The sequence below is a fragment of the Sarcophilus harrisii genome, chromosome 6 (assembly GCF_902635505.1).
Source record: "Sarcophilus harrisii chromosome 6, mSarHar1.11, whole genome shotgun sequence".
In the NCBI taxonomy this organism is placed as follows: domain Eukaryota; kingdom Metazoa; phylum Chordata; class Mammalia; order Dasyuromorphia; family Dasyuridae; genus Sarcophilus; species Sarcophilus harrisii.
Genome location: NC_045431.1, coordinates 68,494,675 through 68,519,670, shown reverse-complemented (window position 1 = coordinate 68,519,670; position 24,996 = coordinate 68,494,675). Strand labels below are relative to the sequence as shown.

Here is a 24,996-nt window from a genome sequence, read left to right as displayed (position 1 = left end):
GAGAAAACGAGTCTTGAGCCAGACAAATAAGCTCACAAATTAGGCTCGCTTCGTTAAAAATGCAAGGAAGGACTACTATCAAGGGCACTGCCTCTCCTGCCCATGCCTTTGTCTCTCCCTCCTCTCTGCCCCTTCAATACTCTGGCTTCCTTCAAGAATAATAATAATAATAATAATGACATATAATATATAAGCATATTAATTAATTTGTCATTAATGGTAAATGGTGTGTGATAATAGAATTATGATGAACATATAAAATAACGATAATTATTTTTAATTTTAATAATGATAATTATGTTACATAATTTGTCATGACAATAAATGATATATGATGATAATGAATACATAATAATGATACTTATTAATTAATTTATCACTAGTAAAATATAATATATATATCATGATGATGACCATAACAAAATCATTGGCTCAAAGACTTAGAAATATAAAGTTTTTTAAAGGTCATCTAGATCAGCCTCTTTCTTTTACCAGTTGGGAAATAGAATCTAGAGAGAACAAGCAAGTTTTCAAAAAGAGATAATTAATTAAATCAAATCTTGGCAAGATTCCATTTTATACAGTGTGTTTTGGCACTAGGAGTGGCAATAATTAATAATAACTCACATTATAGAACACTTTAAGGTTTACAACACCACCATGGAATAGTTAGCACAAGTATCCTTTGTTTTTTGTTTTTTTTTTTAATTATATCTGTTCTCTCAGTGTTATAGGGAGCTCCCAGGTGAGGAAACTCCCTTCCTCTATCCATGCAAATTAGCACCTGCTCAGAAACTTATAGTAATTAGAGGCATCTGCGATTCTAAAAGGTTAAATGAATTGCCCAAGATTACCCAGCTAGTAACAATAATTGTAATAACCAAGACAATGCTTACATAGTGTTTTAAGGTCTGCAAAGCAGATTACAAATATTATCTTATTTTATTCTCAGAGGAATTCTTAGGTAGGTACTCTTATTATCCCTATTTTACAGATGAGGCAACTGAGGCAGACAGCAGCTAAATGATTTGTGCAAGAACATACAAGCTAGAAAGTTTGTGAGGTTGTGAATGCAGGTCTTCCTTATTCAGAAACCAGGTTTCTATCTTTCACACCATGTTGCCCCTCTATCCCCCTTTTGACAGATAGGTAAATTGAAAGTTTTTAAGTGACTTGACCAAAATTTCACAACCAGTGAGGGTCAGAACCAAGGCTCAAGCTTGCACTTTCTAATACATCAGGTGGATAACATGCCCCATTTTCATGTCTGAATCCTGTCATTGCCTCTTAGTTACTCCACCATTGCTAAGGAGCAATGAATTTCCAAAAGGAGTTGGGCAACAAGGGCAGGGGGGGGGGGGGGGGGGGGGGGGGGGGGGGGGAGGGGAGAAGGTGAAATAATAGATTTTCAATGGAAATGGGATTGATACTGAGTTTGGTCTGGGGTGTAAAGATTTGAATTTTAGTCCCAAATCTAGCATTACCAGTTTCCCAAATGTTTTAAACATTCAGAATAGACCATGCTTTTTGGAAGAAAAGGAGCTTTGAAAAGAGATTAATTTTGTTTTCCTTTTGTTCTCCCTTTCAGATGTCGAGTTCAAGAAAGGAGAAACTGAACACTTTGTAGAAATTGAAGTCTTATATGATGGCATAAGGGAAATAAGAGAAACATTGACAGTTCATCTGAAACCAGATGAAAACATGGTGGCGGAGACACAGGTTATTGAAATTTGCTAGCTAAAAACATCTTCTAAAACTCTAATTTGACAAGTCACGTGAACCCTTTAGTTATTAAAACACTGGGGTATTTTTTAACTGCTGGCTTCCCTAAAACCAATCAAATTGATCCATTCATCCTTGCATCCTACAAGAGAAACTGCAGCTCATGCCTTGATTACTGCCTTTACAATGTCATTAGCATTATGGGAGAACAATTACATGAAACAAAGAATAAATACATTGTTTAGCAAAATTTTACTGTTGAATATAAATTGCTATCTTTTAATTCTTTGAAAAGATGGGATCCCTGCATGATATATAAGCTCCCTGACATTCACAGCTTTGATATCATGCTAAACTCATTCTCACTCATCCCAGATATCAAGTATCAAATTTTGTAATTTCTATCATCACAAATCTCCTTCCCTTATGACACATAGCTACTATGCTAGTTCAGACCAGCTGTTGTTGGTGTTCAGGAGTATCCAAGCCTTTAGGACTCCATTGGAGGCTTTCTTAGTGTAAGAAACAAAATGTCTAACCAAGAATTCCACAGCTCGCCGATGAATCCAGAAAAAAGGTTTTATTCTCCATTCTTGCAAGAATGGATGTCTAGCAAAGGCAGTTTTTTATTTACTATCCTGCAGGGCAAGTCCCTTCCTTGATTTCCCATTGATTGGATATAGAGAGAGTGAATCTCCAGGAAGGAGGGAGGGAGGGAGGGAAAAAGAAAAAGAGGGAGGGAGGGAAAGAGAAAAGGAGGAAGGAAAGGAGAGAGGAAGGGAAGAAGGGAAGGAAAGAAGGGAGAAAATGAGAAAGAAACAGAGGGAAAGATACAGAGAGAGAAGAAGGAAAAGGAAAACCTAATCCTGCATTGGTTATTTCTAAAAATAAACTCATTCAGTGTACAGAAACCTACTTCCTCCTAAAATAGCCCAATGCACTTTTAGTTATCTCTCCTAGAAAGTTTCTTCTATCAAAACTAAATTAGCCTCTTTGTCACTTTGACTTTTTATACTCAGTTCTGCCCACTGAGGACAAGCAAAACAAGTTTCATCAATCTTCCATCAATCAGCTAATCAGCGAGCATTTTTCAGTGTTTACTATGTGCCAATTACTGTTCCATGGGACAGCTCCACATTATAACCAGAATTCTCCGCTAAGAGTATTATTAATCATTCAGACAGGTGACTGAGGGAGCTTGTAGAATTAATGTCCATGAAGAGCACTAGAGTAAGAAAGAAAGCCTATTTACTGTAGGTGCTTTGGGCATGATCTTTTCTGGAGAGAAGTAATAAAGATAATTCCTGGGAGAAACTTTATAGCCCTCTGGCTCTTCCCAGAGTGGAAGGTATACAAATTAAAGTCCAAATTATGGTCTGGCTTTGGGGGGGCTTTCTTGTACCCAAACTTGATAGGCAAGAAGAAATAAATGGCTTACCGTGGACATTAATGGTATGGTAAAATGGTATTTATACTGACTTTGGGGACATCCTGGGCATGTAGCCCACTTCAGTTGGAGTGTGTGCAAATAAAGCAGGCAAATGAGCAATGCAGAATTAGAATAAAACACTAAGGAAAATCAGTCCTGTGATTAATTTTGCCAGCTCTGCTCTTCTTGAAAAGTCTTTCCTTAAACAATCCTTCTTTTTTTCTATATTTCAGATGAATAAAGCCATCATATACATTGAAGAAACAGACAGTGTTGCAGATGTCACCTTTCCTGCCATTCCCCAAGTGATGTCACTCTTCGCGTATGGTGACACATATGCAACCCAAGAGAAAGCCAGCCCCCCAACTGGCTATCCTGTTGTGTGTGTGACGGTAGGACCCCTGATGCCGAGCCCTGCTTGTGCTGAAAAAATCCATTAGTCCACCCAAAGGGGCTCTTGAAATAGTCAGATGTTATCATTAGTAGGCAGTGTTTTGCAAACTGTAGTTTTATATAAATGTCTGCTATCATAATTGTTGTTATATTTTTATTATTACTAATTTTTTTGCTTCCCATATTGATCAGTATCTGAGCCACAATGTACCTGAGAGCAACAAGCACCAATCAGTTAAACAGGCCAGCATTTATTAAGTGCTTGCTGTGTGCCAGGCACTGTGTTGGATATTTAAGATACAAAATATGAAAAAAATACATTTCTGAATTTCTGCACTCTATGGGGAAGATGACGTGTACATGCATACGTATGTGCGGTAAATACAAATTAAATGTAAGAAGGTTAAATGCAAAAGTATCAAAGAAAAGAAGGCAGGTGAGGGAACTGGAAAAAGCTTCATATGAAAAGTCTATGAAAGTTGTTGTTTTTGCTTGTATATCTCCAGCACTCAGTATATAATGCCTGACACATAGTAGGCGCTTAATAGTTGCTTGATTTGGGGCAGCTAAGTGGTGAAGTCAGGAAAACCTGAGTTTTAATTTGACCTCAGACACTTAACACTTGCTAACTATGTGACCTTGGATAAGTCACTTAACCCCAATTGCCTCAGCAAAATAATAATTGCTTGACTTGCTTAACTGCGTTTTGAAGGAAGAGAGGGGATCTGAAGGAGCACATTTTAAGCATGGGAAATGGGTAATGCAAAGGGATGGAGACAGGGATACAATGCCCCTGTGAGAAACAGAGAGGACATTTGGTTGGGCCTGAGAGGGAGCAATGTCTAATGAGGCTGGAAATTTAGGATGCAGCCAAATTGTAAAGGGCTTTAAAGGCCAAACAGAGGAGTATTTGTTTTTTCCTTTAGGCATTCCGGAGCCACTGGAGTTTATTGAATAGGGAAGTGACAGGGTCCAGCCTGCACTTAAAAAATGAAATTTTGGCAGCTGTGCAGAAGATGGATTGAAGTGGGAAGGGAATTGCCGCAAAAGACTAATTAAGATGCCATTGCAATGCATAAAGAAAAAGTTCTCAGTTGCACTTTTTATTTTATTAAAACTCCTACTCATTCATTGCCTGATTTCCATTAGACCTGTCCTAATGAATTTCAGGCCTTTGGTTTATTGGCCCATGCTAATTTATATCATTACTCCAGTGCCTGTTTTGGAGTTATTAACTAAGTGACTTTTGATATTTTTGAATGTCTGTAATGTAAAATAGCTCATATATTATATGGACATATATTCTCATCTCAAATACAATTACCCATGAGACCTTTTCTACCCCCAATTACTGAGTATTAACTTGATTTTTTTTTCCATTTCCTTTCCTTCAAAAATAAAACATAATAATCCCAAAATCTCATTTCATTCATGTTTGACTATGACACTATTTGGGGTTTTCTTGGCAGAGATACTGGAGTGATTTGCCATTTCCTTCTCCAGCTCATTTGACAGATGGGGAAACTGAGGCAAATAGGGTTAGGTGACTTGCCCAGGGTCACACAGCTGGTAAATGCCCAAGGCTGGATTTGAACTCAGGAAGATGAGGCAATCTATCCATTGTGTCACCTAGCTGCCCCTCCTAGAAAACAAGGAGTGTCTGTGTTTCTTGTCTCTGAGTGCCCAGAACTCGCCAATAAATTCTAGTTTATAAATGAATGAGCATAGAAATCATACCCAATAATATATAAATTCAAGGTATGCTGCTTCTCTCTTCCCATCCTTTCTCTTTCCCATTCTAGGCGTGTAATTCTAAATATTCAGATTATGACAAGACAGAGTCCATTTGCACAGAGGAAAACATTAATGACACCCTGACTCTGTACCGATGGCTGGTTGGTGCCCCAGCCAGTAGTAATGGAGTCACCAGTCCCATGCAAGAAATAGATGCCAACACTTTCTTCACCGACACTAAATCTATCACCCTTGACTCCATCTACTTCCAAGCTGGGTCCAGGATACAATGTGCTGCCCGAGCTGTTCGTACAACTGGTGATATAGGGCTGGAGCTGCTGAGTTCAATCATCACTGTCAGCAAAGAACATGGTAAGTGGTAAGATCCTAAAGGGCAATCCATGTTACAGTAGGCAATCCTAGGACTCTCTCTTAAGATGAGGGAATTATAGGAGTTATATTCCTTGAACTCTCTGAGAGCTTATATGTGTCAAATGAATTCTATAAGCATCCAGAAAAAGGTCCAATAGCTCAGATTTTTGTTTTTGTGCATCTGTCCATTTTGCCTTCTCCATGCTGAAAAAAGAAACAAATGACTAATAAAAAGATGTCAGAGATTTACTCACCAAAGCAATAATGGATCAACACAAATCCAAACCAATTTCAATCTTCTGTATCTATAGTATCACTCGATGACTTTAATTTTTTGTTTTTGTTTTTAACATCACAATCATTTCTGGATATCTCTCTTCCACCATTGAACCTTCCCTTGTACAAAAAAATATACACAATCTTTTTAAATTTTTTTAATTTTTTTAAATTAAAGCTTTTTATTTTCAAAATATATACATGGATAATTTTCAACATTCATCCCTACAAAACCCTGTGTTCTAATTTTTCCCTTCCTTCCCCCCATTCCCTCCCTCAGTTGGAAAGTGATCCAATATATGTAAAACAGAGATACACACAATCTTAAGTTTAGCAACGCCAACTGATAGAGTGGGTACATCTTACAGTATATACAACATTCTACATTCTTATTCTCCCATATCTGTTAGTAAAAGAAAGAATGAATGTCTCATCATCTCTTCTCCAGGACAATCATTACAGTTACTCAGAGCTCAACTTCTTTTTAGTTTTTGTTTGTTTATGTATGTTGTTGTAGGGTTTAGACTATTCTTCTGGTTCTCTCTATTTTACTCTACATTAGTTTAAATAATAAGTCTTCTGATGTAATAATTCATTTTCATAGTGATGGCCATAAAATCTTCAAGACCCTGAAGTACCCTTGAAATTTGTTAAAGATTACCTTGTACCTGTCACCTTTCTTTGAAAATAGTCTTTATGTAGTATATATGGTCCTTTTCAACCAGAATTGTTGATTAACAGAACACTCTCATTCTCCAATCACTTTAGATAATTGGGAGCTTATTTTTATTTTTGAAACAACCTAGTCACTCATTGAATACCTATCAACATATATGAGTGTGAATACATATGAGTGTGAATGAGTATATAGGTGAATTTAAAAGTTCAAAGTACTGGAAGGAACTTCAAGAGGTTATTGAATAACATGGTGCAGGGATGACTTTTTGTGCTGAATTTGGAAGCACTAGTATTCTTAGCTACCAAATCACACTATTGACTTATATGGAGCTCAAAAGTGCACTAGAACCTCCTGATCTTTTTCAGACTAGTTGCTATCTAGTCATGCTGCCTTCATCTTATACTTGTGAATCTGACTTTGTTTAAACCTAACTTTATATTTATTCCTATTGAATTTTATCTTATTAGAGCTGTTTGATATTTTAACCTGACCTTCAGAGCATGGGTAATTGTATTTGTCTATGATCTCTCATCACTAATTTTTCCTATTAACATGTTTCTTTATAGTCAATATGAGCATCTCAGATGGTAGAGTAGAAAATGTCAAAGTGACCCAAAGATACCAATTCTATTCAACATACCCTCTTAGAATGTCGATAACGTACAAAGCACCAAACTTCAAGTGAAAGAGGGCAAACCCATTCAAATTGATTTTTCCATGTTCCTGTTAAAAGACTGATTGAACTAATTCTGCATTGAAGAATTAGCACAGCCATTATTAGTTCCAGTTTTCATTTTAAACAAAGCTCCAACTCTTCATTCTCGCAGCCTTTCATCACAGCTGGAAATGGAACTACAGGGATAATATTTCTTCTTTAGGAGAAATTCTGGCAGAGGTGCTAATGAATGGTGGCTTGGCCAAGAATCAAAGTGAAACAAGTAGAAGGCCTAAATAATTCCCAAACTAAAGTAGGAATCCTCTAGAGTAGAATGGGGATAGAAGTCAGTGGGTTAAATAAATCTGCATGTATTCGTTTCTGCCTGCATCTTCCCAGAATTCCCAATCCCCCCCAAAAAAATCCCCAATTTTACATTTTCATGAGTTTATGTTTCCCCAGGTCTCTGTCAACCACGTAAGCCTGAAATGGTAGGAGCTGAACCTTTCTCAGCCAGGATCCGCTATACTGGACCAGATGAACCCGATTACCCCAACCTCATCAAGCTCACTGTGATTATGTCTCACCTGGATGGTAAGGTCCATCCCAGTGGTAGCAGAGCCCCAACTGGATAGGCAACAATTTCCATTCCCTAGAAGGATAAATTATTAGCTACCATGTACCAAGTCAGTCGAAGGAAATGGCAAAGCCTTCCAATTCTTTGCCAAGAAAACCCCAAATGAGATCAAGAAGAGTTGACTAAAAATGACTTTTTAGGCAAAACTAGGAATCAAAAACTCAGTTTGCCTAATTCCTTCCTGCTCTAGACATCATCCTCCTGATGTTGTTTCCCCACTCCCTCTCCTCATGGGCTTTCCCTTTTGAAGTCTGCCATGTTGTATCATGTTTCAGGAATGTTGCCGGTCATCTCCACCCAACCTCTGTCCAACCTTGAGCTGACACTGAGCCCTGATGGAAGTCGGGTGAGCAACCACAAGTGTTCCAATCTCCTGGATTACAGTGAGATCCAGACCAAGCACGGTTTCATCAAAGAACCTGCCAGGAGCCCAGATATAATCAGTGAGACACTACCCTACCAATACAGCTCTTCTCTGAGGTCTGCCCGGACCCTCCGCTTTTACCACAACCTTGACCTTGATTCCTGCCTCTGGGAATTCAGCAACTACTACGACATGTCAGAACTCCTGACAGCCTGTGGTGGCTCTGTCAGCACTGATGGCCAGGTATGTTTCAGGTAAAGGTATATGCTGAACCCCAGGGAAGGAGAATCTTATCTCCACCTAAAGCCCCAAAGAGCTCTCCAGAGGCTATCTCACAATGACCCCTCAGGGTAAGCACTATACTTATTATTATAGCACATTTTTTTCCTAAACCTAATTCATCAATGTAGGAAACTCCAAAAATGGAAACTTTCTTCACTAATACAGTTAGGCTACTTATCTATAATTTATAGTTTCAGAGAGTTGTATAGAGGAACTCATTCCAGGGTTACTTGACAGTATGTATCAGAGGTAAGACTAAGCTGGATCTTCCTGATTCTAAAACCTCTATCCCATATTGTTTCCATTCCCATTGTTCAGACGAGGAAACTGAGTCTCAGATAGGTGAATGTAATATGTAGGTAGCAGAAATAGATTCAAAATCTTCATGACTCCAAGTCCAGTGCTCTTTCTATGAGCTGCAAAGCCCCTGAGTTACCATGGAGAATCTAATACCCAACCTTGCTAGTTAATCCATTAGATTTTTTTAAACTTCAGAAGTCTGATATTATGTCAAAAAATATAAACATCAAGAGAATCAAACAGAAACATCCTACAGTCCCCAGACAAATTGGACTTCTCTCTGTTCCTCACACTTGACACTCTATCTCACATCATCATCTCTTTGCAGCAGACATCCCCCACACTTAGAAGGTATTCTCTTTAGGACCCAGCTCAAGTGCCAGTTTCTATTCAAAGCTCTTCATCTTTTCTCATCTCCTCAGCTCCAAGTACCCTTCCTCTTCTTTAATTACCATGCCTTTATCTCCCTGGTATTTATTGGCACTTTTTTCTGCACATACATAGAGGTCGGAACTTTGGAGAATACTTGAAACAAGGTGTTAACTCAGTGGAATTGATGACTATGGTTATCTAGTTTAGCATGGTGATTAATAGTTCTCTAGTTCAGTATGATTGATTTAATCTTACAACAAATAATGGTTCCCTAGTGATATAATGATTGGCTTATACTCAGTATGATGAATTGATTTAATTGTAATAAAGTATATAAACTGGGACAAACTCAACCTCAGGAGAGACTTGACCAACCTCATGGTGGCTCTCCTGCCTTCATCACTCCTCCAATAAGACCAAGGACTCCAGCTGGTCCCAAGATCCTCCAGAGACAGTCTGGACACTATATTTTAATCCACCCCAGTGTGGGGGCTCTAGAAAGTAATGGTACATTTTGTCACCCTAACTTGGGGGCTCTAGAAAGCAGGACATTACATTGCGATGTGCAGACTGGCTGACTGGCTGAGACTGCTGATGCAGACTGGGAGACTGAAGGAGACAATAAAGACTTTGGACTTTATCCCTGACTATTCTTGAGGTGATTATTCTGCTGAGACCAAGGCTGGTTCTGAGACCTCCAGAAAGCAAACCAGAATATACATACATACTTACATATATACATATGAAAAGTAAGCCCCACTTGACAGCAAGAACTAGTTCATCTTTTCTCATGTACTGCAATGTCAGAGACCCAGGAGATATTTGGTAAATGGCTAATAATTGGTCAATGATTAAAGTGAGAATCCAAGCTGTTGGGCTTTGTTGAAGTCCAAAGTCACGTTTCTTAATTCCTAGTTCATTGTTCTTTTCATTATGTCCCACTGCCTCTCATGAAAAATCAAAATTCTTAGAAAAGGATCAGAAAGGCAGCATGGTACAGTGAGTAGAGTATTAGACTCAATTTAGGAAGATCTAGATTTAAGTCTCATTTCAGACTCTTATTTGCTATGTAACCCTGGGTAAAATCACCTTGTGTCTCAGATCCTCAATTTCTTTAATTCTAAAAAAGAAAAAAAGAAAGGGAGGGAGGGAGGGAGGAAGGAAGGAAGGAAGGGAGGAAGGAAGGAAGGAAGGAAGGAAGGAAGGAAGGAAGGAAGGAAGGAAGGAAGGAAGGAAGGAAGGAAAAGAAAGAGAGAAAAAGAAAGTGAGAGAAAGGAAGGAAGGAAAAAAGAAGGAAGGAAGGAAGGGAAAGGAAGAAAGAGAGAGATAGAAAGAAAAAGGAAGGATGGAAGGAAGGAAGAAAGAGAGAAAGGAAGAAAGAAAGAGAGAGAGAGAAAGGAAGGAAGGAAGGAAGGAAGGAAGGAAGGAAGGAAGGAAGGAAGGAAGGAAGGAAGGAAGGAAGGGAAGGAAGGAAGGAAAGGAAAGGAAGGAAGGAAGGAAAGGAAAAGAAGGATGGAAAAAATGGTGTCTACTTCATAACATTGCTGTAAGGATCAAATAAGAACATGTAAAATGCTTTACAAACCTTAAAGGGAGCTTTGTGTAAAAAAGAAAGAAGAGGATTTCTCTGGAAGGGATTTCGACTACCTGCTCTGCCCGCCCCCATCACCGGTTCCCCGCCCTCGCTTTCGCACCCCCACAGAGATATCTGAGAAGCTGATAGCTGGCGTGTGCCGGCAGCAAGTCCTCCATCCCCCACAAGAGGGAAAACCCTGCTTTGTCATGGGAGGGAGCTATGAATACAAAGCCTGGCCTGCTTGGGCTGCAGGGGAGAAAGGCGGCCGAGAAGGGCTCTCCCCACGGGCCCACTCCCTCCTCCTCGGGCACCCGGAGCAGGCTAGAAACCCCAGGCAGCTCAGTTCTGGCCCAGCGAAATTGCGATGCGGTGATTCACCCTCAGTCCCCACAGCCTCTCTCTGGGCGCAGAAGGCTCTCTCCATCCCAAGGCCATTGGAACTGCCCTGAATCACACTGTTTTGGAAAGAGCCATGTCCATTAGAACTGATCACTGCTTCATTGCTTCAGATTAAAGGGAGAAGGCTCCACGGCTGAGAACTGACCGGGATGGCTGGTTCTCACTGCACTATAGCAACCAGGAAAGAAGGCAGTGGCCTATGCACAGTCTGCTCTGTGTATTATTGGGTGACAAAAAGGGAAATAGACTCTCTCAGGAGCTGTTTTTAAGGAACTTTGAACTTTCAAAGACAGACAGATAGATAGCTATATGGATGGATAGATAGATATAGATAGATAGATGGATGGGTAGATAGAAAGATATAGATAGATAATAGATGATGGATAGATGGATGGATGGATGGATAGATAAATAGATGGATGGATGGATAAATAGATGGAGGGATAGATAGATAGATGAATAGATGGATGGATAGATATAGATAGATAGATGGATAGATAGATGATGGATGGTTAGATGGTAGGTAGATAGATGGATAGACGATAGCTAGATGATGGATGGATAGATAGATAGATGGATGGATGGATATAGATAGATGGATAGATAGATAGATAGGTAAATAGATTGATGGATAGACAGATAGACAGACAGATAGATAGATAGATGGATAGATGATGGATGGATGGATGGATGGATAGGTGGACGGACAGATAGATAGATGATATAAAATTCAGTGGGAGATTTGGGACACTAAATACTATTCTCTAGCTTAAAGCAAACTTTATCCTTCCTGGGCTTTAGTGTTTCAGTACAATACAGTATAGCACACTATAATACAGCAATCATTTATTAAATACCTACTGTATGCAAGATACTGAGGGAGTTGCAAAGTTAAATAATAATAGTGATGTATATCTCTTACTCTAAAATTTGCCAACGGCTTTGCAAATGTTTAGTGTGCTTGGGCTTTAGGAAAACTCTGATGAGTAATGCAAATATTATAACATTTTTAGAGGTGAGAAAACTGTGGCCTAGAAAGGCACAGTGATTTGCCTTCAGACGCACAACTAACAGGTGCTGGAGGCAAGCTCGATACAAACAGGGTTTCCCGTTCACAGGTCTGGCCCTCTGATTACAGCCTTTTGGCTCCAGCCAGAAAAGATCTCAGTGATTATATAGCTCAATTCTCCCATTTTATAGAGGGAGAAACTGAGAATTGGCAAGGTAAGCTAATGTCAGCTAGATAGAAAAGTGAAAAATGTTAGACATGAAGTCATGAAGAAATCTTGTCTCAGCTGTTACCTATGTGACATTGAGAAAGTCACTTAGCCTCAGTTTCCATCTGCAAAATGGACATAATAATAAACATCTACCTCACAGGATTGTTGTGAGGGTCGAATGAGAGAGATGTCCTTTCCCAACCTTAAACTACTACATAAATGCTAGCTATAAAAACAATTATTATTGTGTGACTTTCTCATGGTCACAGAGTAAGTCAATATCAGAGGTGGAATTCCACCAGTGTCTGCCTAGTGGTCTGCCTACCATGCCATGTTGCTCCTTTATAAGCATCCCTAAGGGCTTATCCTCTTCTATGGAACAGGACACTGGATCCCCCTATCATTATATAAGTACATTAGAGGTTTTAAATTGTTATCTGAGACCTAAGAGGAAAGGTGACCCAGAGGAAGCACTGATCCCTTTTGGATAACCTCTGAAGTGTCTCTGTAGTGAAACATCCAGGGCAAAGAAAATCTATTAAAAATCCAGGGCAGCTGGAGAGTCGGCATTCCAGGAGAAGGTATCTGGGTGTGTCTCTTATCCCAACATTTCTCCGTGAATATAATAAATGACACAGACACACACAGGAGGAAAATGAAAACAACCGATGATCATTCATTCCCCAAGCATCTATTTAGTGGGCTGCTCTGCATGAGTCAGTGTACTAAGTGCCTGGGATGTTGTTTGTTGTTCAGTCATTTTAGTTGTATCCGACTCTCCGTGACCCATTCAGGGTTCTCGTGTCAGAGATACTAGAGTGATTTGCCATTCCCTTCTCCAGCTCATTTTACAGATGGGGAAACTGAGGTAAAGTCTTCCTGACTTAGACCCAGTACTCTGTTCACTGTCCCACCTAGTACATGACTACTACCTAGTACAATGAGTAATACCTGACCTCAGTGAGCTTCATATTCTGTTCATCAGAGTAGGAGAACCTGGAAACAAGGGACACTGTATGGTTTTTACTTGGGGCTTAAAACTCTGGAGGTGAGGAGAGGGGGTTTCCCTCATCCTCATGTGGAAGGGTCCTAATCTTCTCCATTTTTCTTTTTTTTTTTTTTTAGGTATTAAACTTAGTGCAGTCCCATGTCACCCTGCGAGTGCCCCTCTTTGTCTCCTATGTCTTTCATTCCCCAGCAGCAATTGGGGGCTGGAAGCATTTTGACCTGCGGTCTGAGCTGAGGCTTACTTTTGTGTATGACACTGCCATTCTGTGGAAAGAAGGCATTGGCAGTCCCCCAGGATCAGAGCTTCAGGGTAAGTGTGTATATTCAAAGGAGAAAGAAGAAGAGGAGGGAAGGAGGAAGAGGAGGAGGAGGAGAAAGAGGAGGAAGAGGAGGGGAGAAGGAAGAGGAGGAAGAAAAGGAAAAGGAGGAGGATGAAGAGGACGGGATCGTATTTATATAGTGCTTCTCTTGTAGGAAATTATAACTTCACTTTGGGGGAAGTGTGTAGTACAGTGGTAATTCAAATTCTGGATTTGTAGTCAAATTTTATTTTAACTAGTTGATTGATTTAATTGAGTCATAAATAAGTTTAATAATTACCTATTCTTACTGATTGAGGTAATGTGACTCAATGAATAAAGAGTTGGTCTGGAGCCAGGAAAATCTGGGTTCAAGTCCTGCTTTTGAGCCTGTATTTGTCCCAGGGACCCCTGACCAAGTACTTTTAACATCTCAGTGCTCTAGGATATTCTCTGGGACTCAAGCTGCAGAGAAGCTTCCAACCCACCCTGGTAAAGGAGCTCCCTACAGACCCATTTAGTCCTCAGAGCCCTGTTCAAGTTCATGAAGTGCTAAGCCCAGTTATTTAAGATCTTCCAATGATATCATGCCCCTCTTAATTTTGGAACACTGGAGCAAAGCCCTGACTCCCTTGCCTGAGTTATCCTCTGGTAATGAGTCAGTTGTGGAGAGAGACACGTTCTAGATATAAATCGATGCCATAACTGAGCCTAGATAACCAAGAGTAACAACAGAAAACGTTACAAAGGGAGGCATCCTGAACCAAACTATATCCAGTTCTAAGGACATATGCAGGAAAACCAACAGAAAACTCTAATAGGACCAGAAAGAACTCAAGATCAGTGGACCCAATCCAGTTAGAGCTGTTCCATGCAAAGCCAGGGGAAACAGGGCATTGTTTCCCCCTGAGAGATGTATCAATAATCTACTTCCAAAGAAAAGCCCGCTTTTGTTAAGAAACCAATATTTTACCAGGATTTCCTCTTCTGCACTCCAGTACTGAATTGAGGATTTCCCAAGATCTCACCCCTATACAACCCTCTGCTTCATAAATTATTAGTTCCCTGTTATTATCTCCAGGATAAAAGGTAAAATTTGAGGCAGCTAGTGCCCCAAAGGATAGAGCACTGAGTCTGGAGTCAGGAAGACCTGATTCCAGCCCAGTGTGTATGTATGTTTGTGTGTGTGTGCACATCTATGTGTCACAGATATACATGTGTGTGCTTTATGCAAGTGTGCATATGTGTAAATAGGTGGTGCAGGAGTCAGGAAGACTCATATCTGTGAGGTCTCAGACAACATAAAACCATGTTTCCTCATCTATCAAATGAGTTGGGGAAAGAAATGGCAAACCACGCTAGTATATTTGCAAAAAAAAAATTCAAAGGGGGTAATGAAGAATCAGATATGACTGAAAAACAACAAATTTGTGTGCACAAACTAGTATATGTACAAAGTTGTTTGCATGTTGTGTCCCCCATGAAAAAGTGAGATCAAGGGCAAGAACCGTTTTTGCCTTTCTCCAAATCCCAAACACACCACACTAAGTGTCTGTCGTCTTGACTTTTTCCTCTGTTCAGGAACTCTTCACCCAACCAGCATGCACATCAATGAGGAAGGACAGCTGGTGGTCGACTTCCAAACAGAGATCCGGTTCCAAGGACAATTTGTGATGTCTCATCCAGGTAAGATCCACCTGGTTCCAGTTATGGTAAGAGGCCCGTCTGGTCTTGAGTTACGTTGCACCTCCCAAGGTAGCTGACAACTTGCAATGAGACGATAGAGTCCAGCCTGAGAAGTAGGGTCACAGTAACCTGGACAGGCAAGGTCTTCTGCCTTCCTGGATCTTTCTAGGGTTTTTGAGGAAGAGAGCCTGGAAATGACTCATCCTGTAGTAATGTACAACCACACTGAGTTCCAATCCCTGCCCTGTGGCTGTAAGACTAGTTACTCTCTGAATTTTCCTCTCTCTACATCCCAGAAGGCTGTGACTATCTGTAGAACCAGAGGTCTCCATCCTTTTGTTGGTACCGTACTGACCTGCCATTACCCATTAGCATTTTGCCAGCTCTCATCCTCTCTGCCCAGGAACATCTCTGACATCAGTGGTGATGTCTGTGGATCACCCCGGTCTCACCTTCACCCTCACCCTCTTGAGCAGTGAGCCAACCTTCCACCGGCCAGAGCAGCGGTGGAGTTTTGTCTCGGACTTTGCTGTGAGTTGACATTTACTCATTGAGGTGGGAGTGGAGATTAAAAAAGAAAGGTGTTTCTGTTGTTAATCTTTAAGTTTTGCATTCAGACTTCGGCTTGGGTCACTTGGAAATGATGGGAAAGAGGAGCTCAATAGGTCAGATTCTATTTGGGTAGATGACAGGAAGAGCAATCAATACAATCTCAGGTAAGGGAGATGATAATATTTATTTTCTCTCTGATTATTCGTAAAACCAAAATTAGAGAGAAAAACTTCAGAACGCTGTGCACCTGATAGGAGAGGCCATTACAGGTTCTGTTTATGTAAATGAAAAATATATTCAAAGTTGATATCATTGCTCAAAATTTGGGGATACCACTTGGTTGTCAATTGCTCATTTATCCTTTTCTCCATCTCTTAAGCCCATTGTTAAAACCTTAGACAAAATTAATCAAACCAACTTGAAACATTCATGACAGAGGAAGCCAGGTAGCCCAGGGAAGACACTACTGAATGTGAGTTCAAATCTTGCCTCAGACATTTTCTTCATCATGACCTTGGACAAGTAAGTCTCTGTGCCTAATCTTCTCATGTGAAATGTAGAGCTGGACTTTGTGGCCCCTGAGGTCCCATTTAAATGGTGTGTCTGAATCTATATTCCCATAACCTTTATTATTAAATAGGGGATATTAGCCCTCTAAACTAGACCTTATTGTGACATGGAGTGGTTGGGTTTTCAAAGGCAATGCCAGCCAGATGCATGCTCTGGGAGGTCCCACTCAAGGTGGAAAGGCTTTGAACACTAGTGAGAAACTGGACAATTTTCATTTGAGTCCAATCTATATTAAATTCAGAGATTCATTGCCAAAATGAAATGACACATTTTCAGCCAAGGCAATTCACAAAGAATAACATCTCAAAAGGCTGTAATCTTCATTAATAAGGAGAATCCACAGGAAAGAAATAACAGGTCCTTTAAGTGTAGAAGTAGAGGATACAATGCCAGATATCATCGACCTGAGTTTTGTTCAGAAGAATGTAAAAGGAAGAATGTCCCAGAGGACAGAGGCTGGCCTGTGGATCTATTCTGTAAAAATGCACTTCAAAGGATCAAAGGTCAAAGGATGACTCAACATGTTGCACCAATGTCTCACATGCCAAAGCTCAGCTCTCTCTCCCATTCCCATAGCCCAAAGGAAAAGATCACTGAATGGCAAGCTTTGGTTTTCTGGAATAGGAATGCATGTTGGGAAAATTTCAGGGGGGTAGGGTGAAGGTAATCACATATAAATTCCCCAGTCATATCATTCTGTCTTTTTAACATCTTTTTTAATTCCTTTGCCCTTGGCCCTCGTTTAACTTTGAGGATATGCATTCTGCCTTTTTAATTATCCTCATGTTTTTTATATTTGGGGAAAGAAAAAAGACCATGTTCACTCACGTCCAACTGTGATCCCGTGGACCATATCTTCCATGGGATTTTCTTGGCAGACATCATGGGGTTTGCCATTTCCTTCTCCAGGGGATTAAGGCAATCAGAGGTTAATGGACTTGCCAGTAGTCCTGACTCCAGACCCAGCATTCTAGCCACTGAGCCACCACTGGATTTACAAGCAGTCAGAACCTCTGCTATCAGACAGGAAGGGACACTTGCACAGGGTGAGCACCGCTCAGCTCCTCCGATTTCCAAAAGCAGGATATGGTCATCACAAATGGCTTCTATCCTTAACCACAAGGATGCCCAGATATGTGTGCACACAAGAGGCCTGAGTGAATGACTGAAAGGAGGCAAGATTCTGGGCCTCTCCTCTTCAGAAGGGCCTGAAATCAGCCTGTTCCTTTCTAATGGCGTGGGGAATAAAGGGGTGGATTTGAAGTCAGGAAGGTCAGACTCTTACCAGTATGTGGCTCTGACAAGTCCATTAAGCCCACCCACCTTCTGATTCCTTCTCATATCTCTTAGCAGAATTTATATAACTCTTTAAAAATACTATCTCATTTTGTCCTCACAACAACCCAAAAGGTAAATGGTATTTTTTTTTTTTTGGCTTAGGTAATTAGGGTTAAGTGACTTGCCCAGGGGCACACAGCCAGGAAGTGTTAAGTGTCTGAGGTCACATTTGAACTCAGGTCCTCCTGACTTCAGGACCAGTGCTCTATCCACTGCACCATCTAGTTATCCCAGTAAATGATATTCTAATCCTCATATTATAGATAAGGAAATACTTGCCCAGGTCACACAGATAGTGTATGAAACTGAACTATCTCATTAGATTGTAAAGATCAAATGAACTAACATGTGGAAAGTACTTTTAAAACCCTAAATCTTTATAGAAATGCTATTTTTATTATCATCATCATCATTAACATCAGTCTCGCTCATTCCCTCTGTGCCAATGGATAAAACCTCTCACTGCCAGCCCTGGTTTTCATAGACTTTGGTCTCAGCTGCAATAGAATTAAGGCTGCAGCCTGAGTCTAGGAGCCCGTTTGCCTCATCCTTTTAATTCATTGCGTTTGGGCAGATTCGGGACTACTCGGGGACCTACACCATCAAACTTGTCCCATGTGTGGCTGCCCCGCAACAAGAACATACTCTGCCTATGACATGTCACCCACGGGAGCCAATCGCTTTTGACCTTGACATCAGGTTCCAACAGGTAAGGAATATCCCTGGGAGAGAACTTCTCTCAAGTTCTCCATTTGGCCGCTGCACTCTTCGTGGTGCCATACATAGTGGGATTTATCCAAACCTTGCTCTTCCTCTGCAACTTTCCCTCAAAACTGTGACATCAGATGCAGGAAAAGAAATATTTTCTGTCTAGAGCTGTTACCTCATAAGAGTTGGGACACCCAATGTGAAAACTCCCTTCAATCAATGCGGACTGGTACCTTAGCTGTAATTTGCAGTCTTAGAGAGTTGTCTGAGAGAATTGAGATCAAATCAATCAACAAGAATATATTAGTCACTTACAATGTTCCAGGCAGTGCGCTAGGCACTAAGGGTATAAAGACAGGACAAAAATGAAGCAGTCCCTACCTCTTAAAGAAGCTTACAGTGGAGAGAGAAAGAGGGAGAGAGAGAGAGAGAGAGAGAGAGAGAGAGAGAGAGAGAGAGAGAGAAAGAGAAGAAAGAAGAAGGAGGAGGAGGAGGAAGAGGAGGAGGAGGAGGAGGAGGAGAGGAAGGAAAGATGAAGGAAGGAAGGAAGGAAGGAAGGAAGGAAGGAAGGAAGGAAGGAAGGAAGGAAGGAAGGAAGGAAGGGAGGGAGGGAGGGAGGGAGAGAGAGAGAAAGAGAAGGAGAAGAAGGAGGAAGAGGAGAGGAAGGAAAGAAGGAAGGAAGGAAAGATGAAGGAAGGAAGGAAGGCGGGGGGAGAGAGAGAGAGAGAGAGAGAAGAAGAAGAAGAAGAAGAAGAAGGAGGAGGAGGAGGAGGAGAGGAGGAAGGAAGGAAGGAAGGAAGGAAGGAAGGAAGGAAGGAAGGAAGGAAGGAAGGAAGGAAGGAAGGAAGGAAGGGAGGGAGAGAGAGAGAGAAGGAGAAGAAGGAGGAAGAGGAGAGGAAGGAAAGAAGGAAGGAAGGAAAGATGAAGGAAGGAAGGAAGGCGGGGGGGAAGAGAGAGAGAGAGAGAGAGAGAAGAAAGAAAAAAAGAAAGAAAGAAAGAAAGAAGGAAAGAAAGAAAGAAAGAAAGAAAGAAAGAAAGAAAGAAAGAAAGAAAGAAAGAAAGAAAGAAAGAAAGAAAGAAAGAAAGAAAGAAAGAAAGAAAGGAGAAACAGTAGCCAAAGGGAGGGAGAGAGGGACAGAGAGAATGGGATGAGAAAAAAAAAAGAGAAAGAGAAGAGAAAGGAGGAGAGTGAGAGACAGAGACATAATTTGGGGAATAAGGAGGTACTAGAAGCTGGTGAATTCCGAAGGTATCAGTTGTGTGGGTGATAAAATGGAATAGGGAGAGTTTGAGGCGTGGAAATAAATTAGGCTACTGAAATCACCAATCTGATGAAATCATCAATAAAGAGGAGAACCCAAGATAGAGACTTAGGGAACTCTACAGTGAGTGAATGGAATGATAATCTAGTAAAAAAAGACTGAGGAATATCTACTCAAGTAGAAAGAGAAATAGGAGAAAGCGGTAACACAAAAACCCAGAGAGGAGTGAATACCCGAAAGAAATGGTGGTCAATGGTGTCATATGCCACAGAGAAGACAAAGGATTAAGAAAAAACTATTACACAATTATACTGTTGTATAATTAACTGGAACCATTGGATTTCACAATTGAGAGATCATTGGTAACTGGGAAGACCAATTTCTAATGAGGTCAGAAGTGACTTGCCCATGATTACATTCATTGGTGGTGTGTGTCAGGGGCAATATTTGAACATAGGTCTTGGTGACTGAAGAGATTATATCATTATTGCCTCACTTACAAACACACACAAGACTGCCAATATTACCCAAACTTTTTTGTTTTTTACTTTTCGTTAACACGTCATCTTTCATTTTGTCTCCAAGTGAATACCCTTCATTTTATTTAATATTTTTTACTTTTATATCTCATTCCCACTAGATTCCAAGTCCCTTCAGGAGAGAAACTTTTAATGCTCAGTATGTTTGAATGGCGTTGGGCAGGAAACGGCCTTGGAGAGTTTATGTTCCTTTTCCTAGGTCACAAAAACTAGTAAGGTCGACAAAGCCAGAATTAGAACGCTCATCTCCTTCCTTCTGGTGCAAGGCCCTTTCCACCTTGCTGCACTGGGCTGCGCCTTATTTTACGCATGTCTATAATCCCCCCGGTGCGTTGCACATCATAAATCCCCAGTGTAGATCTATTACTTATCCCCTGCAGGGAAAGCAGACTTCACATTTCTGTATAAAACCACATTCTGTTCTCCAAGGAAGACAGAGCACATCTATTTACTCATTACGTATTCCAGATCTCTGCTAACTAAATTATATTGGCAGTGATAAGAAGATGAAGGATGTTCATTCAATAAGCATCCGCTGATCACACATTACGTGAACTGAAGGCGTTGGGGGGAATACAAAGAACCAGACACAACCGGACCACCGCATGGCGCAAAGCAATGCTAACTTCCGCCGTTGGGTAATTGGAGGGACCCTTGTGCGCCTTGTTGTTGTGAAATAATCGGGTTATTGATTCTCTGATGTTAAGTAGACCCATTCCTTTTTTTTTCCTCCTACCCACTCACAAGGTCAGTGATCCGGTAGCGGCTGAATTCAGCTTAAACACGCGTCTGCTCCTCTTCTCTAAAAAGGAACTCTGGGAGTCTGATGAGCGCGTGGGCTCTGGAGCGGGCTCTGATGTAGCCTTTCCGGAAGGTAAAGCTTCTCCGGGGTTATACCGAAGCATCTATTATTGTGTCTGGATATTCCCACGGGAGGGAGGGAGGGAGGGAACTTACACAAAGTCCCAGAAAATTCTACCGGGACCACCCCCAAGTACAGACGCGTTCCGTGTAACAAGGAGAAGCTTTTGGTGGCCGTCTCCTGAACCGGACGCCAGACTCGGAGCGGGACGTGACAAGTCTCGCTTCCTCTCCCTCAGGTTCCACCATCTACGGGCGGGTCTCGGTGGAGCCCGCTCAGAATCTGGGGGCCGCTTTTTCCTGCAGCGTCGAGCAAGTCTTCCTGTGCACGGGGGTGGACGGGCACGTGCCCAAGTACAACCCAGAGAATGAAGATTTCGGATGCCTGGCTGACTCGCCCTCTCTGCTGCACAGATTCAAGATCCTGGTGGGCAGCCGTCCCCCTCTTTATCTAGCAGGGCCCCCTACCTGCCCCGGGTAGAGTAAGGAAAAGCGGCACTGGTACGCGGCGATCACAGCCCCGCCCCCCCCCCTCACGGTTCTTCCCGCTCCCCAGGACCGAGCCCGGCCCGCGACGCAGGCCCGGAGCTTTCACAACGTCTCGTTCGAGGCTCACCTGGCGGCAGAGCCGGAGGCGGCCCTTCCGTCAGTGCGGCAGCCGGGCTCGGACGGCTTCAGCCTGTCCTCGGCGGCGCTCTTCCAGGTAGGCCCCGGGAGAGAGTGGTATCTGCACGCGGTGTACACGGTGCGCTCCAGGCGGGAGGGCCCGGCGGGGGCCCCTTCCTTCAGACGCAGCAGGAGAGCGGACGCCGTCGACACGGGCACCGACCTGCGGCGGGTGGCCCTGCTGCGGTCCGCGCCGGCCGCGCTCGGCCCCGAGGGCTGACCGCCGAGGGAGAGGCGGCCCGCCGGCGCGGGGCCCGTCCTGGGGGGCGCCGGCGGCCTGCTGCTGCTTAGCTGCGCCGCGCTGGCGGCCGCGTCTCTCCGGAAACGCCGGGCGTCCGGGAAGCGGGCCGGTCCCGCTCCGCGCGGCCGCAGCGGCTGCTCCGAGGTCTAACCTCGGCGTCCCAAACCGGGGCTTTTCCCGCCCTTCAGGGCCCTTCCGGCCTAGCGGCAACCACCTTCCGGTAACCTGGGGCTCCTGACTCCCGCCAAAGGAGTCTTAGCTCCTCGTATGCAGATGTGTATGGCGTCACACACACATGCACAAATCTGAATATGTAAATGCACATGTAAATCATCCATCTGCTCGTTTGCATGCACGCATTATACACGCGTGTGTCACGTACGGCCCGAGGACGAGATGTGCCGCGTTGGCTACGGAACTAGTCGGCAGCCAGGGGGCGTGCTGGGTGTGGAGTCCGTTAGCCCCGACTTTCGGATATTGCCCGCTCAGTCTTAGCTCCCTTACATATACAATGGGGCTAATAGCAGGAGAGTTACAAAAGCGAGTTGCAGTAACACGAAAGCCCTTTGCAAACTTTGAAGTCCCGTACAAGCGCTAGTCATTATCACTGTAAGGTGCGGATATTAAAAATAAAGTTAAGAATAAACGTGTCTGGTTACGTGGGAAGGCCTTTTATACATCTGAGGGCAATTCAGCAACCCCCGGGTGCCTCCGATTCCAGGCGGCGGGGTTCAATAGACAAAGAGCTGGTCCCTTCGGCTGCGGGGGGGAGGGGAGGGGGAAGGAGACATAGATCAGCCCATACCAAAACGGGTGAGCAAATCCGAAGTGATTTGCAGGGACTAATGGGTGGGTTCTTGTAGAACTAGCGCTGAGCGATGCTAGGAACAGAGCGTACAAGTGAGGGAGGGACAGCAGACGCCAGCCGTGGAGGAGGTAGGCCGCGTCACCACGGGGAGAGCAGAGAGCAGAGAGCAGGCTAGGGTGCCCGAGGAAGAGTGACCTACGGTTCCAATGATAGGGTGCAAACAGGCTCTCCAGATTAAGGGAAATCAGGGATCTGATGCCGTGGGGAAGAAAAAGAACTCTAATCAACAAAAAGAGCAAGAATCGGCCCAATGACGCAGGGACCTGAAGGGCCAGAGCAGCCTGGTTTCAACAGCCCCCGAGTGAATTGATCCAATACTCCAGTATTTCATTCTTCTGGGCAAAAAGAAATGCTTTTCGAAGTAGGGATGCACTAAAATGTTTCCTTATGCTAATCTGGAGAAGAGTTATGATCTATTGGCAGGTTTTCCTTAATTTTATATAAAGAACCAATTACATTTATTATTTTTATATATAATATTTATAATTTATATATATAATACATATATATATAATTTTATATAAAGAGCCAAGGGCAAATGAAATTTTTCCCCCCCAACATTTATGTGACCTTATCAACATATAAATACCACAGATCTCCAAAAGCTGACTGCAAAGGACTTTTATTTTTAACCACCAAGTAAAGTTCTGAGTATCACCTAGGAAGCCTAAAATTTGGATGCCTAAGACAAAAAGAATGGAAAAAACAGGTTGTAACTGGTTCCCATAGAAGACTACTACCAATAATTGCCTCGAGTGTCTGTCACCCCAGTGCCAGTTGGTCTGTCTCAGGATTAGATTACCATATAATCATTACATTTATTCCAACTACAGAAGCCTTTTCTCCTTCTTCCTTTAAAATAGGTTTAGGAGTTAGAATACCTAGATTATACTTTCCTTCCGTAGTGTCATTTTTTAAATGGCCTTTTAATGTCTACAAATTTGAAATAGAAGTGTTTAAAATAATTAAATGTTTGTGTTAACTCAAGATGTTAAAAAAATATTAAGAATATGTAAGATTCATTTTGCTTTTTTTAAACTTGTATTGTCTGTCAGTGACCCTGAGGTATAATCACATTTTGGGGGAGAGTCTGGGAAAATGAATCAAACAACTCTCTTGAACTTAACCATTTGGATTTTCCTAAAAAAAAGAAAAAAAAAATATCAAGCAATTGGAAACTAACAAAAGGAAGGTCTTTTTATGGGAAGAAATAATATTCTTCTACAAGTCTGTGATAGCAGAATTTAAATAGTACCAAGTTGTGCTAATGACTTACATATACTAATGACACACAGAATATTTTAGGATAGATGTGTGTGTGTGTGTGTGTGTGCGCATGCGCGCGCATGCATGTGCATGTATGTGTGTGTGACACACACAAAAGCCAGGATCATTGTAGACAGATTCAATTTCCTAAAATCAATAAATACACAAGTATTGTGGTTCCCAGGAGGAAACATATTCTTTAAAAATTTCTTTTTAAAAAAATTTAAAGGCCTTAAAAAAAAAAAAAAAAAAAAAAAAAATCTCCCCAACAGGACTGTATGCTCTCACAGTGCTAAGGACTGCTTTCCCTAATCACACTAACACTAGGTCACACTGCCTCTCCCCTCCCTCGAAATGCTTCCACAATCAACTGCCTCCATCCATCACAGACAAGGATGGGGAAAAAAGACACTGGGTGTGTGATTGAACAATCTGCGAATACTTCACCATCACCCTTCTTTACAAGATTGGATTGAAACCTGAAACAATACTTGAACCAGGGAAGTTCTAATTATCAAACGTGGGGTGAAAATGGGTCCTGCTCACATAGTAGCTATCGTGGCATCAGGTCTTCCCATTATTGAATCATAAAATGCCAAGTTTTTAAAACCAGGGGGGTTAAAAAAGGCATGAAGGCAAGAAAATTTAGGGGGAGGGCAAAAAGGGAAGAAAAGGCAGTGAGCCAAAGGGAAGCAAGAAATAGTTGAGAAAACATGAGTAAA

General features: G+C 42.0%; 2 protein-coding genes across 2 annotated transcripts in view; both read left to right on the top strand.

Moving 5' to 3' along the window:
* The window catches only part of LOC100924686 (FRAS1-related extracellular matrix protein 2), a 38,248-nt gene extending 30,353 nt beyond the window's left edge, over positions 1 to 7,895 (top strand). Inside the window, exons 9-12 of the mRNA XM_031943505.1 lie at positions 1,589 to 1,719; positions 3,385 to 3,543; positions 5,347 to 5,650; positions 7,723 to 7,895. Coding sequence (XP_031799365.1) covers positions 1,589 to 1,719; positions 3,385 to 3,543; positions 5,347 to 5,650; positions 7,723 to 7,895 — 767 coding nt within the window. The remainder of the gene's footprint in view (positions 1 to 1,588; positions 1,720 to 3,384; positions 3,544 to 5,346; positions 5,651 to 7,722) is intronic.
* A 194-nt stretch (positions 7,896 to 8,089) lies between these two features.
* On the top strand, positions 8,090 to 21,775 carry LOC116419764 (FRAS1-related extracellular matrix protein 2-like). The gene is made up of 7 exons (XM_031941771.1): positions 8,090 to 8,504; positions 13,536 to 13,728; positions 15,299 to 15,403; positions 15,807 to 15,934; positions 18,438 to 18,572; positions 21,120 to 21,246; positions 21,473 to 21,775. The coding sequence occupies exons 1-7, from the start codon at positions 8,154 to 8,156 to the stop codon at positions 21,712 to 21,714; spliced, it is 1,281 nt and encodes a 426-aa protein (XP_031797631.1). The 5' UTR covers positions 8,090 to 8,153; the 3' UTR covers positions 21,715 to 21,775.
* Positions 21,776 to 24,996: the final 3,221 nt, after the last annotated feature.

Bases quoted from the DNA above. Each gene is read 5' to 3' on its own strand.
- LOC116419764 (XM_031941771.1), top strand. From the start codon at position 8,154: ATGTTGTATCATGTTTCAGGAATGTTGCCGGTCATCTCCACCCAACCT. The intron at 15,404-15,806 runs GTAAGATCCACC...CTCTCTGCCCAG, and splicing joins ATTTGTGATGTCTCATCCAG to GAACATCTCTGACATCAGTG. The intron at 18,573-21,119 runs GTAAGGAATATC...CCCACTCACAAG, and splicing joins TTGACATCAGGTTCCAACAG to GTCAGTGATCCGGTAGCGGC.